This window comes from Pan troglodytes, chromosome 8, assembly GCF_028858775.2.
Source record: "Pan troglodytes isolate AG18354 chromosome 8, NHGRI_mPanTro3-v2.0_pri, whole genome shotgun sequence".
In the NCBI taxonomy this organism is placed as follows: Eukaryota; Metazoa; Chordata; class Mammalia; order Primates; family Hominidae; genus Pan; species Pan troglodytes.
This window is the reverse complement of record NC_072406.2, coordinates 28,255,586-28,267,817: the sequence shown is the minus strand read 5'-3', so window position 1 is coordinate 28,267,817 and position 12,232 is coordinate 28,255,586. Positions and strand designations below refer to the sequence as shown.

At 44.4% G+C, this 12,232-nt stretch overlaps 2 protein-coding genes across 8 annotated transcripts in view; one reads left to right on the top strand and one right to left on the bottom strand.

Moving 5' to 3' along the window:
• Positions 1-8,763, top strand: part of NMT2 (N-myristoyltransferase 2) — a 66,695-nt gene extending 57,932 nt beyond the window's left edge. For 4 of the 7 annotated variants that reach the window (XM_016962703.4, XM_016962705.4, XM_016962706.4 and 1 more), the window contains 2 exons: positions 1,493-1,630; positions 2,133-3,487. In XM_016962703.4, coding sequence (XP_016818192.1) covers positions 1,493-1,630; positions 2,133-2,153 — 159 coding nt within the window. In that variant the 3' untranslated portion in view covers positions 2,154-3,487. Of the gene's footprint in view, positions 1-1,492; positions 1,631-2,132; positions 3,488-4,652 lie in introns of those variants that run through there. The other 3 variants (XM_016962704.4, XM_054660783.2, XM_063780491.1) reach the window with 1 other exon arrangement.
• RPP38 (ribonuclease P/MRP subunit p38) lies at positions 7,092-8,632 on the bottom strand. The gene is made up of 2 exons (XM_054660785.2): positions 8,559-8,632; positions 7,092-8,044 (listed from the first exon to the last, which is right to left on the bottom strand). Exons 1-2 carry the CDS (start codon positions 8,630-8,632, stop codon positions 7,183-7,185), a joined length of 936 nt encoding a protein of 311 aa, XP_054516760.1. The 3' UTR covers positions 7,092-7,182.
• Positions 8,764-12,232: the final 3,469 nt, after the last annotated feature.

Genomic DNA, 12,232 nt, shown 5'->3' with positions numbered 1-12,232 from the left:
GTTGACCCAGCTGGTCTCGAACTCCTGACCTCAGGTGATCCACCTGCCGTGGCCTCCCAAAGTGCGGGGATTACAGGCGTGAGCCACCACGCCCGGCCTGCATACTATTTAAAGTCTTTACAACTTTGGTCCCTGGGCAATAGCTTCAGCCAAGGTAGGACTTAGAAAGGCTAATAATTAATAATCCTGGAGATGAAACCATCTTGACAACTGTTCCCTTCTAAAACAAGAACGAGGCTGGGTGCAGTGGCTCATGCCTGTAATCCCAGCACTTTGGGAGGCCAAGGCAGGTGGATCACTTGAGGTCGGAGTTCAAGACCAGCCTGGCCAACACGGTGAAACCCGGTCTCTACTAAAAATACAAAGAAATTAGCTGGGCATGGAGGTGCACACCTGTAATGCCAGCTACTAGGACGTCTGAGGCAGGAGAATTGCTTAAATCTGGGAGGTGGAGGTTGCAGTGAGCTGACATCATGCCACTGTATTCCAGCCTGGATGACAGAGTGAGACTCCATCTCAAAAAAATTTAAAAATAAATAAATAAAACATAAATAAAATATTTTCTGAAATCTTCATAAGTAATTTCATGCCAGTGACAGCCATCATACTACATTTTTAACATTTTTGGGATTCAGCATTTCTGAATTTTCATGCTGACTTCATCGGATTCACTATAGTTTTTTGTTTGTTTTTTGAGACAGGCGCTCACTCTGTTGCTCAGGTTTAAGTGCACTGGCACAATCACAGCTCACTGCAGCCTCGACCTCTTGGGCTTATGCAATCCTGCCTCAGCCTCCTGTGTAGCTGGGTCCACAGGCACACACCACCATGCCGAGTCAATCTTTTTATTTTTGTAGAGACAATGTCCTGTACCTACACCTACACCTATACCTACAGCGTATGCCCAGGCTGGTTTCAAATTCCTGGGCTCCAGTGAGCCTCCCACCTCGGCCTCCCAAAGTGCTGGGATTACAGGCGTGAGCCACCACATCCAGCCACACTGCTAGTTTTATAAGACAATTTTCAACTGAATTCTTCCTCTTTTTAAAGAAAGAAAAAAAAAAGTCTCACTCTGTCGCTCAGGCTGGAGTGCAGTGGCACAATGTCGGCTCACTGCCACCTCTACCTCCCAGGCTCAAGCAGTTCTCCTGCCTCAGCCTCCTGAGTAGCTGGGACTGCAGGTGCGCGCCACCACATCTGGCTTATTTTTGTTATTTTTAGTAGAGATGGGGTTTCGCCATGTTGGTCAGGCTGGTCTCGAACTCCTGACCTCAAGTGATCCACCCACCTCAGCCTACCAAAGTGCTGGGATTACAGGCATGAGCCACAGCATCCGGCCCTGAATTCTTAACCTATGCTATATATCACGGACGTTAAATCCTATTAGAAATGCATATTCGAGCTATTAGTAGAAGAATTGTTACACTGAGATATGTAATACAGAAAACACTAGTCCTTTGTTTTAAATTTTAAATCTTTTTTAAATTGGCAGAAAGGATTTGATGTATTCAATGCACTGGATTTGATGGAAAATAAGACATTCTTGGAAAAACTCAAGTTTGGTATAGGAGATGGCAATTTGCAGTATTACCTGTACAATTGGAGGTGTCCAGGTACAGATTCTGAAAAGGTAAATGAAATGGATATAGCCCTTGTAAACTCAACAAATGTACCTAGACAATTTCATACTTGCTTCACTTAGACTTAAGACAGCTTTATTTTATTTTTGTTTATTTTATTTATTTATTTATTTATTTATTTATTTATTTATTTTTTTGAGATGAAGTCTCGCTCTGTCCCCCAGGCTGGAGTGCAATGGCATGATCTCAGCTCACTGCAACCTCCGCCTCCCAGGTTCAAGTGATTCTCCTGCCTCAGCCTCCCGAGTAGCTGGGATTGCATCCACCACCATGCCTGGCTAATTTTTTTATTTTTAGTAGAGATGGGGTTTGACCATGTTGGCCAGGCTGGTCTCAAACTCCTGACCTCAGGTGATCCGCCTGCCTTGGCCTCCCAAAGTGCCGGGATTACAGGTGTGAGCCGAGCCTTAAGACAGCTTTTAGAAAGACAGATCTATTGTACTACATTGCAATCTAATTTTTCTTACTATTCCATTTCTTCCCTCCCTTCAGGTTGGACTAGTACTACAATAGATGGATATTTTTATTTCTAGAACTCTGACATCATCATTTGTTAATATTTAATGATTTCTGGAACTGCCATTCCAAAGAAGAATAAAAGCACAACTCAAGTGAAATTGAAGTAGTCGATAATCAGAAAAGATGACAAAAGTCCACATGTGACATTTGTACGTTTCTAGCTAGAATGTTAAACTTCATCCTTTTTTCACTGTTGACCTATTTGTGGGAGGGATGAAAGGCTACAAAGAGCACATTCTTGTAATTTTCAAATTTTTGCCTGTCTCTTGAAGAGGTATTTTTTCACCCTTAGAAAAGGGACTGCTTTTCTATGGACTAAGTAGAAGTTACAGAGTCATGTAAGAAAATCTTTGCTATTGTGTGGAGAGAAATTGCTGCATTTCTGTTTCTTAAGTGATGGTACATTTGTCCATGTAACAGAACAAAAGATCCATTTGGAAATTTTTTTACTGGTATTACCTTACATGGTATCACTGGGAACATTTATGGAATCAACACTTCTGTAGCTCAGTGACAGGTGGTGGTTGTTTAAGTGCAGAGCAATATTAAAATGTACTGGTGACTAGTACATGTATTTCTCCATAAGCAGAGTTGCCGAATCAATAAACATGCAAGTTTGTACTTTGATCTTTACCAGGTCAGTGGATTGCTTCAAAAGCAGAGTTTTGTGCAAGCACTCCCTGTGCTCTCTGTAAGAGCCTGCGGCCGGGCGTGGTGGCTCACGCCTGTAATCCCAGCACTTTGGGAGGCCAAGGTGGGCAGATCATGAGGTCAGGAGATCGAGACCATCCTGGCCAACATAGTGAAACCCCGTCTCTACTAAAAATACAAAAATTAGCCGGGCGTGGTGGCGTGTGCCTGTAGTCCCAGCTGCTTGGGAGGCTGAGGCAGGAGAATCGCTTGAACCTGAGAGGCGAGGTTGCAGTGAGCCGAGATCGAGCCACTGCACTCCAGCCTGGGTGACAGAGCGTGAGACTCCGTCTCAAAAAAAAAAAAAAAAAAAAAGAAAGAGCCTGTACCCGCGACTAACTAGACTTTTCTGCTGTTGTGCAAAGTTCAGTTTCTTCTCAGCAACATCAAGGATATATGAAGAAAAGGAAATAAAAACTGTAAAGTCAAAAGAGATGCCTGGTGGAACTTATTCATGCTATCAGGGCATTGATAGTTTGAATGTTTTTATTACTTATGCAAAATTGCACATACTCCTCTATGCTGACTTTATCATGAAAACTGTCATGTGTCATGCTAATGGAAAATGTCTTATTTGTAAATAAGTATTCATAATTTTGTTACTGATGGTGTTTTTAATCTAGAATTTGAAAAACTTTCATGGCGTACAGATGTGTGTTTATATTGCCAATAATCCGCGGGAAAAATAAGATGCTAACCGAGGCCACGTAGCCTGGCCTCAACTCAGATACCACAAAGTAGATGCCTTGGCTGGGTGTGGTGGCTCACGCCTGTAATCCCAGCACTTTGGGAGGCCAAGGCGGGCGAAACATTTGAGGTCAGGGGTTCGAGACCAGCCTGGCCAACATGGTGAAACCCCATCTCTACTAAAAATTCAAAAAGAACTAGCTGGGCGTGGTGGCAGGTGCCTGTAATCCCAGCTGCTAGGAGGCTGAGGCAGGAGAATCACTTGAACCCAGGAAGCGGAAGTTGCAGTGAGCCAAGATCGTGCCACTGCACTCCAGCCTGGGTGACAGTGCAAGACTCCGTCTCAAAAAACAAAAGTAGATACTTTTCCCTGCCTTTACTGTGCCAGTGCCTAGGAAGTTCAGTGCAGAAGTTAATTGTTTTAGACATGATGGCATTTCCTTCAAGTTATGAGTCCAGTGAAACCAATCATATCTTATCCCAGGCAGGGGCCACCAAACTATGGCCTGTGGGCTAAATCCAGTCCATTGCTTATTTTTGTGTAGCCCACAGGCTAAGAATGTCTTTATTTTCTGGAATGGTTGAGGAGAAAAAGCCAAAAAATGACATCATTTTGTGACATGTGCAAATTACACAAAATTCAAATTCCAGTGTCCCTCAATAAGGTTTTATTGGAACATAGCCATACTTTTTTTTTTTTTTTTTTTAGGACAGGGTCTCACTCTATTGTCCAGGCTAGAATACAGTGGCACAGTCACAGCTCACTGCAGCCCCAAACTCCTGGGTTAAAATGATCCTCCTGCTTCAGCGTCTTTTTGAAGAAAAAGAACTAGCTGGGCGTGCATACCACCACGCCTGGCTAAGTTTTTCATTTTTTGTAGAGACAAGGTCTTGCTATGTTTCCCGGGCTGGTCTTTAACTCCTGGCCTCAAGTGATCCTTCTGCCTTGGCCTCCCAAAGCACTGGGATTATAGACATGAGCCACCACTCTTGGCCACAGCCACTTTCATTTACATATTGCCTATGGCTGCTTCACACTACAAAGCTGAGTTGAGTTGTTGTGACAGATTGTGTGGCCTGCAAAGCCTAAGATATTCACTCTCTGGTCTTTTACAGAAAGTTTGTTGACCTTGGTCACTACGAAGGAGTTGGAACTCTCCTTTCTATAGGTTGCCGTGATTCTAAAGACCAACCCACAGCTGTGACATCCCTGAGACTACCACCAGAGGGCGACTGGGCCCCACAGTAGTGCATAATTAGGACCTTTCTTGGAGATAATGGAAGACTTGGAATTTCAGATGGTTCCACCCTAATTGCATTAGCGTTCTTTCTTAACAGGAGAAAGGCTTCAAGAAACAAAACAGTCCTCATTCACTGGAACAGGGTTTGAGATACCAGCATTAAGGAAATGAGATTTTGACTTAACCTGGAGTCAAGGCTCTAATTTAGGACTTTACTTCCCACTCATTTTCATGCCACAAAGTCTATACAAAGTAGGTTTCCAAATAATTGCAGAATCAGCCAGGCGCGGTGGCTCACACCTGTAATCCCTGCACTTTGGGAGGCCGAGGTGAGCAGATCACTTGAGGTCAGGAGTCTGAGACCAGCCTGGCCAACATGGTGAAGCCCTATCTCTACTAAAATTACAAAAACTAGCCGGGCACGGTGGTGTGCACCTGTAATCCCAGCTATTCGGGAGGCTGAGGCAGGAGAATTGCTTGAACCCAGGAGGCGGGGTTGCAGTGAGCCGGGATCACACCACTGCACTCCAGCCTGGGCAACAGAGTGAGACTCTATCTCGAAAGTAAAATAAATAACTGCAGCATTGCCAGTTGGAAACTTTGTCATGAGCTTACCTCACGGTGACAGTTACACTGCTCCTTTAAAGAGTCATTTACATAATTTGTTATCAAATTATTAACCACTTTTAAATAGAATAATAACTACATTTGCCTCCATAATTGAAGCAGATTACTAATTAACATTTTCGAGAATTAAACTGCTTGCGTATGAAGTAGCTATTAAAACTAAATTGAAATGCAATGGATAGTTTCTTGTAGATTTAAAACTGCATTGTACTGTACTTTGTCTATAATGAAAATGTTCTATTCAATAAGGTATCTTTTTTTCTTCTTTTTGGCCAAGATGGCACTAAGTAAAATTTAAATTGAGAGGTGGCATAATCCATGAGTCAGCCAGACTTTCAGCTGGAAAAATCTTTAGTAAATACCTTCCTTCTAAATTACAGAAAGTAACTTTTCCATACACACTGTAAACAGCAGACACTCTAACAGAGCATCGGTTATGCTCCATCTCCTAACCTGAAGGACTCTTGTCACACACCCACCTCTGAGAACCCAAGCTCCTCAGTTTTTTTAATCTTTTGGCCACATTTCATCCAATTACCATCATACCTTTTATACGTTAGATTTCCAAGGAGGTAAGTGAATCACGTAATGGGGGTGAACTGTACCCAGTCAAAATAACCTTATCTGACTTTTTCTATATTTTTGATATTTTTTCTCTAAATATTAAGTCTTTCTCCCAAGCTCATGTCTATTCCTTCCTAAAAGAAGTCAAATTGACATGAAGTGAAAAATGATGTGTTGCTTCTGAAGACAATGGATTGCTTGGCATTTGGGATCTTTCCTTTAAAACTGATAATGCTTCCCCAATTCAGTTCCATCTACCTGACTGACTAGAACATTTACTGTGGTACATTTTCCAGGTTTGATAGGAAAATGCTAAGCGTTGTAGGACACAGATATTCTTGCTCACAGGCACTCTACCAGCCTTTGAAAAAGTCAATTTAGGCTGGACGCCGCTGCTCACGCCTGTAATCTCAGCACTTTGGGAGGACAAGGCAGATGGATCATGAGGTCAGTTCGAGACCAGCCTGACCAACATGGTGAAACCCCATCTCTACTAAAAATACAACAAAATGAGCTGGGTGTGGTGGTGGGCACCTGTAATCCCAGCTACTCAGGCGGCTGAGACAGGAGAATCGTTGAATCTGGGTGGTGGAGGGTGCAGTGAGCCGAGACTGCGCCGCTGCACTCCTGCCTTGGCAACAGAACGAAACTCCGTCTCAAAAAAAAAAAAAAAAAAAAGGCCAGGCACGGTGGCTCGCAGCTGTAATCCTAGCACTTTGGGAGGCTGACGTGGGCAAATCACGAGGTCAAGAGATGGAAACCATCCTGGCCAACATGGTAAAACCCCGTGTCTACTAAAAATACAAAACTTAGCTAGGCATGGTGGTGCGCACCTGTAGTCCCAGATACTTGGGAAGCTGAGGCAGGAGAATTGCTTGAACCCGGGAGGAGGAGGTTGCAGTGAGCTGAGACCGCACCATTGCACTCCAGCCTGGACAACAAGAGTGAAACTGTCTCAAAAAAAAAAAAAAGAAAAAGTCAATTTACACACGCATGAACACCAGTTTCAATAAACGTCTGTTTGGATATTCCTAATTTTGAATATTTCTTGCACTTAGTATATCTGTGCCATAGTTACAAAGAGTCTTACACATTTGAATATTACCAAACAGGACCCTATGAATCTATGTAAGTATAACTCATTTTATTAGTTTCAAGGCTTCTTTACAAGGTGTCCTTTCACAAACTGTATGACATGACAAGTTTATGCAAGATTACTTTGGAGTAGCTTTTTTACTTTTGGGTGGTTTCCTTATCTTATTAGGGTTTGGAACCAGTTTCTTTATTTTAAGGGGTTGTAATGTTACAGAAGCCTGCCGACCGTCAGCAAGCTTTCTCTTAGGTTTTGACAGATCTTCAAATGAAGTGTCCAAAAGCTCTCTGTCTTGGCTTTCCAGAGGTTCAGTCTCTAAATTTTCCCCAGAATCTTCAATTCTGTCTTGAAGCCATGGTACACTTAAACTGGGGACTCTGGGGATGATGGCTGTTACTTCGTCCACAAAGTCAGTGGTGTTCTTTTTGAACCCCAAGGCTAGAACACATTTTAAGCCAATGACGGGGGCGATTCTCTCACTGAGCCGGGGGACCTGACAGGCAGGGACACTTCTGCTTAGGCTTAACTGAATCAAGTGTGAGGTGATCATGGCAGGCTTGACTGATTTACACACCAGAACTAACAGCAGTTCACTCCTTTCCAGGGCTCTGGTAACTTCGTTAACGCCAATGGCAAGCTGCTTCCTGACGTGTGCAGGCGTCCACCCTGACACTTGCTGCTTAGCATCTGTTTTCTTCTCCTTCAGATTCTCACTAATATCAACAGCAATGCTGCATTTCTCTCTGCTTTCTTTTTTCAGAAAAGGTGTTTTGTTCTTTTTCTTCTTATCTTCAATCTTCTGAAGTCCAATAGCTTTAAGCCTGTCCTCAAGCGTCTGTAGGATGAAGTGCATATCCTCGCTCTCCAGAGCGCTCCAGCGGATGATGTATGGGTTGTTCAACGACGTCTTCACAACCAGAGGTCTCGTCTTACGGAGAGATCCCCGCCCCGGTGCTTGAGGAGCTGCAGCCATTTTGAAAATCCTTCCAAGAAGCAAAATGACAACAGAAAAAATTCATGTTAGCGACAACTGCATGACTTAAGAATATCTTGACTGTACTCTCTGATTCTTATTTATGTATGTATTTATTTTTTGAGACAGAATTTCACTCGTTGCCCAGGCTGGAGTGCAGTGGCACAATCTCAGCTCACTGCAACCTCCACCTCCTGGGTTCAAGCGATTCTCCTGCCTCAGCCTCCCGAGTAGCTGGGATTACAGGCACCCGCCACCAAGCCCAGCTAATGTTTCTATTTTTTTTTAGTAGAGACAGGGTTTCACCATGTTGCCCAGGCTGGTCTCAAACTCCTAACCTCAGGTGATCCACCCACCTCGGCCTCCCAAAGTGCTGGGATTACAGGCATGAGCCACTGCGCCCGGCCTGTACTCTGATTCTGGATAACCTAGAGCAAGCCTGATTATATAAGTCCAATTAGGTGAGCATACGCTTGTCTTCCTTTTAAAGATTAAGTAATTTTATTTTTCCCCATTTTTCTTACCCGATTTTGAATGCTCTACGAAGGCTCTTTAAAATACTCAGGACTATGGGTGAGTAGTGTTTAATTTTCCCCATTTTTTTATATGACTTTGTCTTTATTCCTATACAAGCAATATGTGAAAGTTTTAATTATTGCAATCATAGTACAATTCCATTTGTCTATTTCATTTATTAAAAATATTCTGTTTCTACTTGTTCATAATTAACCTTCTAGTGACTGTATGGTATTAATCTTCTAACTTGTTACTGTTTTCCAAAATGCTATCTAGTTGGGCTTCCATTCATTCACTCAACAAATATTCTAGGCCTGGCACACTGGCTCATGCCTTCAGTCTCAGAATTTCGGGAGGCTGCGGTGGACAGATCACTTCAGCCCATGAGTTTGAGACCACTCTGAGCAAATGGAGAAACCCTCTACAAAAAATACATAAATTAGCTAAGTGTGAGGCGTACCTGTAGTCCCAGCTACTTGGGAGGCTGAGGTGGGAAGATCACTTGAGCCCAGGAGGTCAAGGATGCAGTGAGCGTGATTGTGCCACCACACTCCAGCCCAGTAACACATCTGACCCTGTCTGAAAAAAAAAAAAAAAAATGATCTGAGCACCTCCAGTGTGCAAGTGGTGTTCTAGGTCCTGGGGCTCACAGTAAGCAAGACCCGATGTCCACCCACGTAGAGCTCCCAGTCTGCAAATACTCTGGTGGCCTCTGCCATTCACAACCAATCAGGTGTGATATTTTAAAGAACTGAACAGTCATCTCATGATTAAAACTTCAAATAACACTGTCATGTCCACTTTTGTAAGTCTCCCCACCTCCCAGGGCCCTAAATTTCTTGAATATCCTTCCTACAGCATTTGATACATATGCAGGCATACACTCCCTTTTTTTTGTTTTTTGAGACTGAGTTTTGCTCTTGTTGCCCAGGCTGGAGTGCAATGGCATGATCTCAGCTTATTGCAACCTCTGCCTCCCAGATTCAAGCGATTCTCCTGCCACAGCCTCCGGAGTAGCTGGGATTATAGGTGCCCAACACCACGCCTGGCTAATTTTTGTATTTTTAGTAGAGATGGGGTTTCACCATGTTGGCCAGGCTGGTCTCGAACTCCTGACCTCAGGTGATTCACCCACCTCAGCTTCCCAGAGTGCTGGGATTACAGGTATGAGCCACCACTCCCAGCCAGTCCTCCTTTTTAGGGGGACCCCGAGCTGACTTCTCTGGCTGGCAATTCCATGAAGACTAGGGAAATGTAATGAAATTTAAAGATACTAATCCATTGAGGAAAAATGAGTAGAAGGATGCTTAATGGGGAAAATGTTATAACCTATTGGTCCAGAGGGCATATCCTTTTATCCTTCCCAGAGGCAACTACACACTCCCTTCTCTTCCCTCAGTTTTCTTCCCTTCCTTCCTGGGGCTCAGCTAGAATCACAGGGACCCACCTGGCAAAACTAAAGGAAGTTATATCCTTTGCATTTATACTACCACTTACTAGGCTGGCAGCTGATGTTGAAGGCAAGTGTGTCTGTGCAGTGTATCGCTGTATAAAGCACTCTCTCCATGTATTATTTGCTTCTTACAGCATTCCTATAGAATTCCCCAATGTGTGCATTAGGAAACTGACTCACTGCCTAAAGTCACAACTAGTTTTCCAAATCCAAGTTTTCTGTTCTTTCAATCCTTGCTACACCTCAAAAATAACCTGTGGCTTCTTAAAACATGCAGATGCTTGGTCCTCAACCCAGATCTACTGAATTGGAATCTTCAATAATAAGGCCTGGGCATCTGTGCTTATAAAAAGCTACCCTAGGCTGGGTGCAGTGGCTCACGCCAGTAACCAAAGCACATTGGGAGCCCAAGGCGGGCGGATCATAAGGTCAGGAGTTCGAGACCAGCCTGGCCAATACGGCGAAATCGCGTCTCTACTAAAAAATACAAAAAAATTAGCCAGGCATGGTGGTGCCTGCCTGTAATCCCAGCTACTCTGAGGCTGAGGCAGGAGAATCTCTTGAATCCAGGAGACGGAGGTTGTAGTGAGTCAAGATCGCGCCACTGCATTCTAGCCTGGGCGACAGCAAGACTCCATATCAAAAAAAAAAAAAAAGTTGCCCTCGTGAATCTGATTCAGAGCCGGAATCAGGAACCACTGGTGTAGGACAGGGTGTTTCCACACTGGACAGCCCCGAGAAAGGGCCCCCTGAGCGCTATTGGTCTCTGATATCCTTCCCAGACACCTTCCCACAGAAAAGCCAAATTCAGCTCCTTAGGGTGAGACATCACACCCTGGTCGTCTCGGTACTGCCCACTCCTGGAGACTTCTGGGGCCTAAGCTGCTTCCTTCACGGTGGCCACACTGTGCCCCCTGACCCCATTATCTCTATGCTCCCCTAGAGCTCAGGAAATCAGGAAGAAAAGTGGCTCATCCAGATGCAATGCAGTGACTGTGAGGGGCTGGCATCAGGTTCAAAGTGGTCAGGAAGAGGGAAATAAGTGACAGAGAGGTGAAACAAATAGGATGGGGCAGAGCTCTTGCCAACTGCACGTCAGATGATGTCTCCGCATCCAAACACCACAGAATAAATACTTAAAATCATGCTCCGGAGGGATCACAAAACAGGCTATAAACTCCCACCTGCAGAATCTGCTGGGGAGATAAAGAGAGCCAAGTAGTCTGGATAAGCATAATCTCACGCAATATAATCCAGAAACAAAGTACTGACTGATAAGATTTTATAGCTTTAGAGTAAGAGAGAAAAATAGGCTTTGCTGAGGGCCCTTTAGAGCTGTCTCAAGAGGCCTCTGCTGCCTGTAGATCAAGGGCAAACTCTTTTTACTAGACAGTCTTGCCCTGTCACCTGGCAGTAGTGCAGTTGTTCGATCATGGCTCACTGCAGCCTTGAACTTCTGGGTTCAAGCAATCCTCCCACCTCAGCCTCCTGCTGAGTAGCTGGAATTATAGGCGCATACCACCAAGCCCAGAAAATTTTTTTAATTTTTAAATTTTCTGTATAGGCTGGGCACGGTGGCTCACACCTGTAATCCCAGCACTTTGGGAGGACAAGCTGGACAGATCACTTGAGGTCAGGAATTCGAGACCAGCCTGGCAAATATGGTGAAACCCAGTCTCTACTAAAAATACAAAAATTAGCCAGGAGTGGTGGTGCACATCTGTAATCCCAGCTACTTAGGTGGGTGGCTGAGGTGGGGGAATTGCTTGAACCCAGAAGGCGGAGGCTGCAATGAGCCGTAATTGCACCACTGTGCTCCAGCCTGGGCAATGGAGTAAGACTCCGTCTTAAAAAAAAAAAAAAAATTCTATAGAGACAAGGTCTTGCTTTGTTGCCTGGGCTGGTCTTCAACTCCTAGGCTCAGGCGATCCCGTAGCCTCGGCCTCCCCAAAAGTACTGGGATTGCGGGCATGAGCTACCATGCCCCACCTAAACTCTAATGTGACATAAAAGGCCCTCCACACTCCAGCTCAATCTCCCACTTAGGCCCTCTTTCTCCTTAGGCCCCACCAAGCACAAGTCCTCAACACCGAACAACATACTATTTAATGAGGCCAGCATTTTCCCACCTGCAAGTCTTTATACACATTAGTCCCTCTGCCTGGAATACCACTCCCACCCTCAGCCGCAGGCCCCTTCCTTTCTTCAACAAATATTTATGGATTATCC

Bases quoted from the DNA above. Each gene is read 5' to 3' on its own strand.
- RPP38 (XM_054660785.2), bottom strand. From the start codon at position 8,632: ATGGGGAAAATTAAACACTACTCACCCATAGTCCTGAGTATTTTAAAG. The intron at 8,045-8,558 runs GTAAGAAAAATG...GCTTCTTGGAAG, and splicing joins CGTAGAGCATTCAAAATCGG to GATTTTCAAAATGGCTGCAG.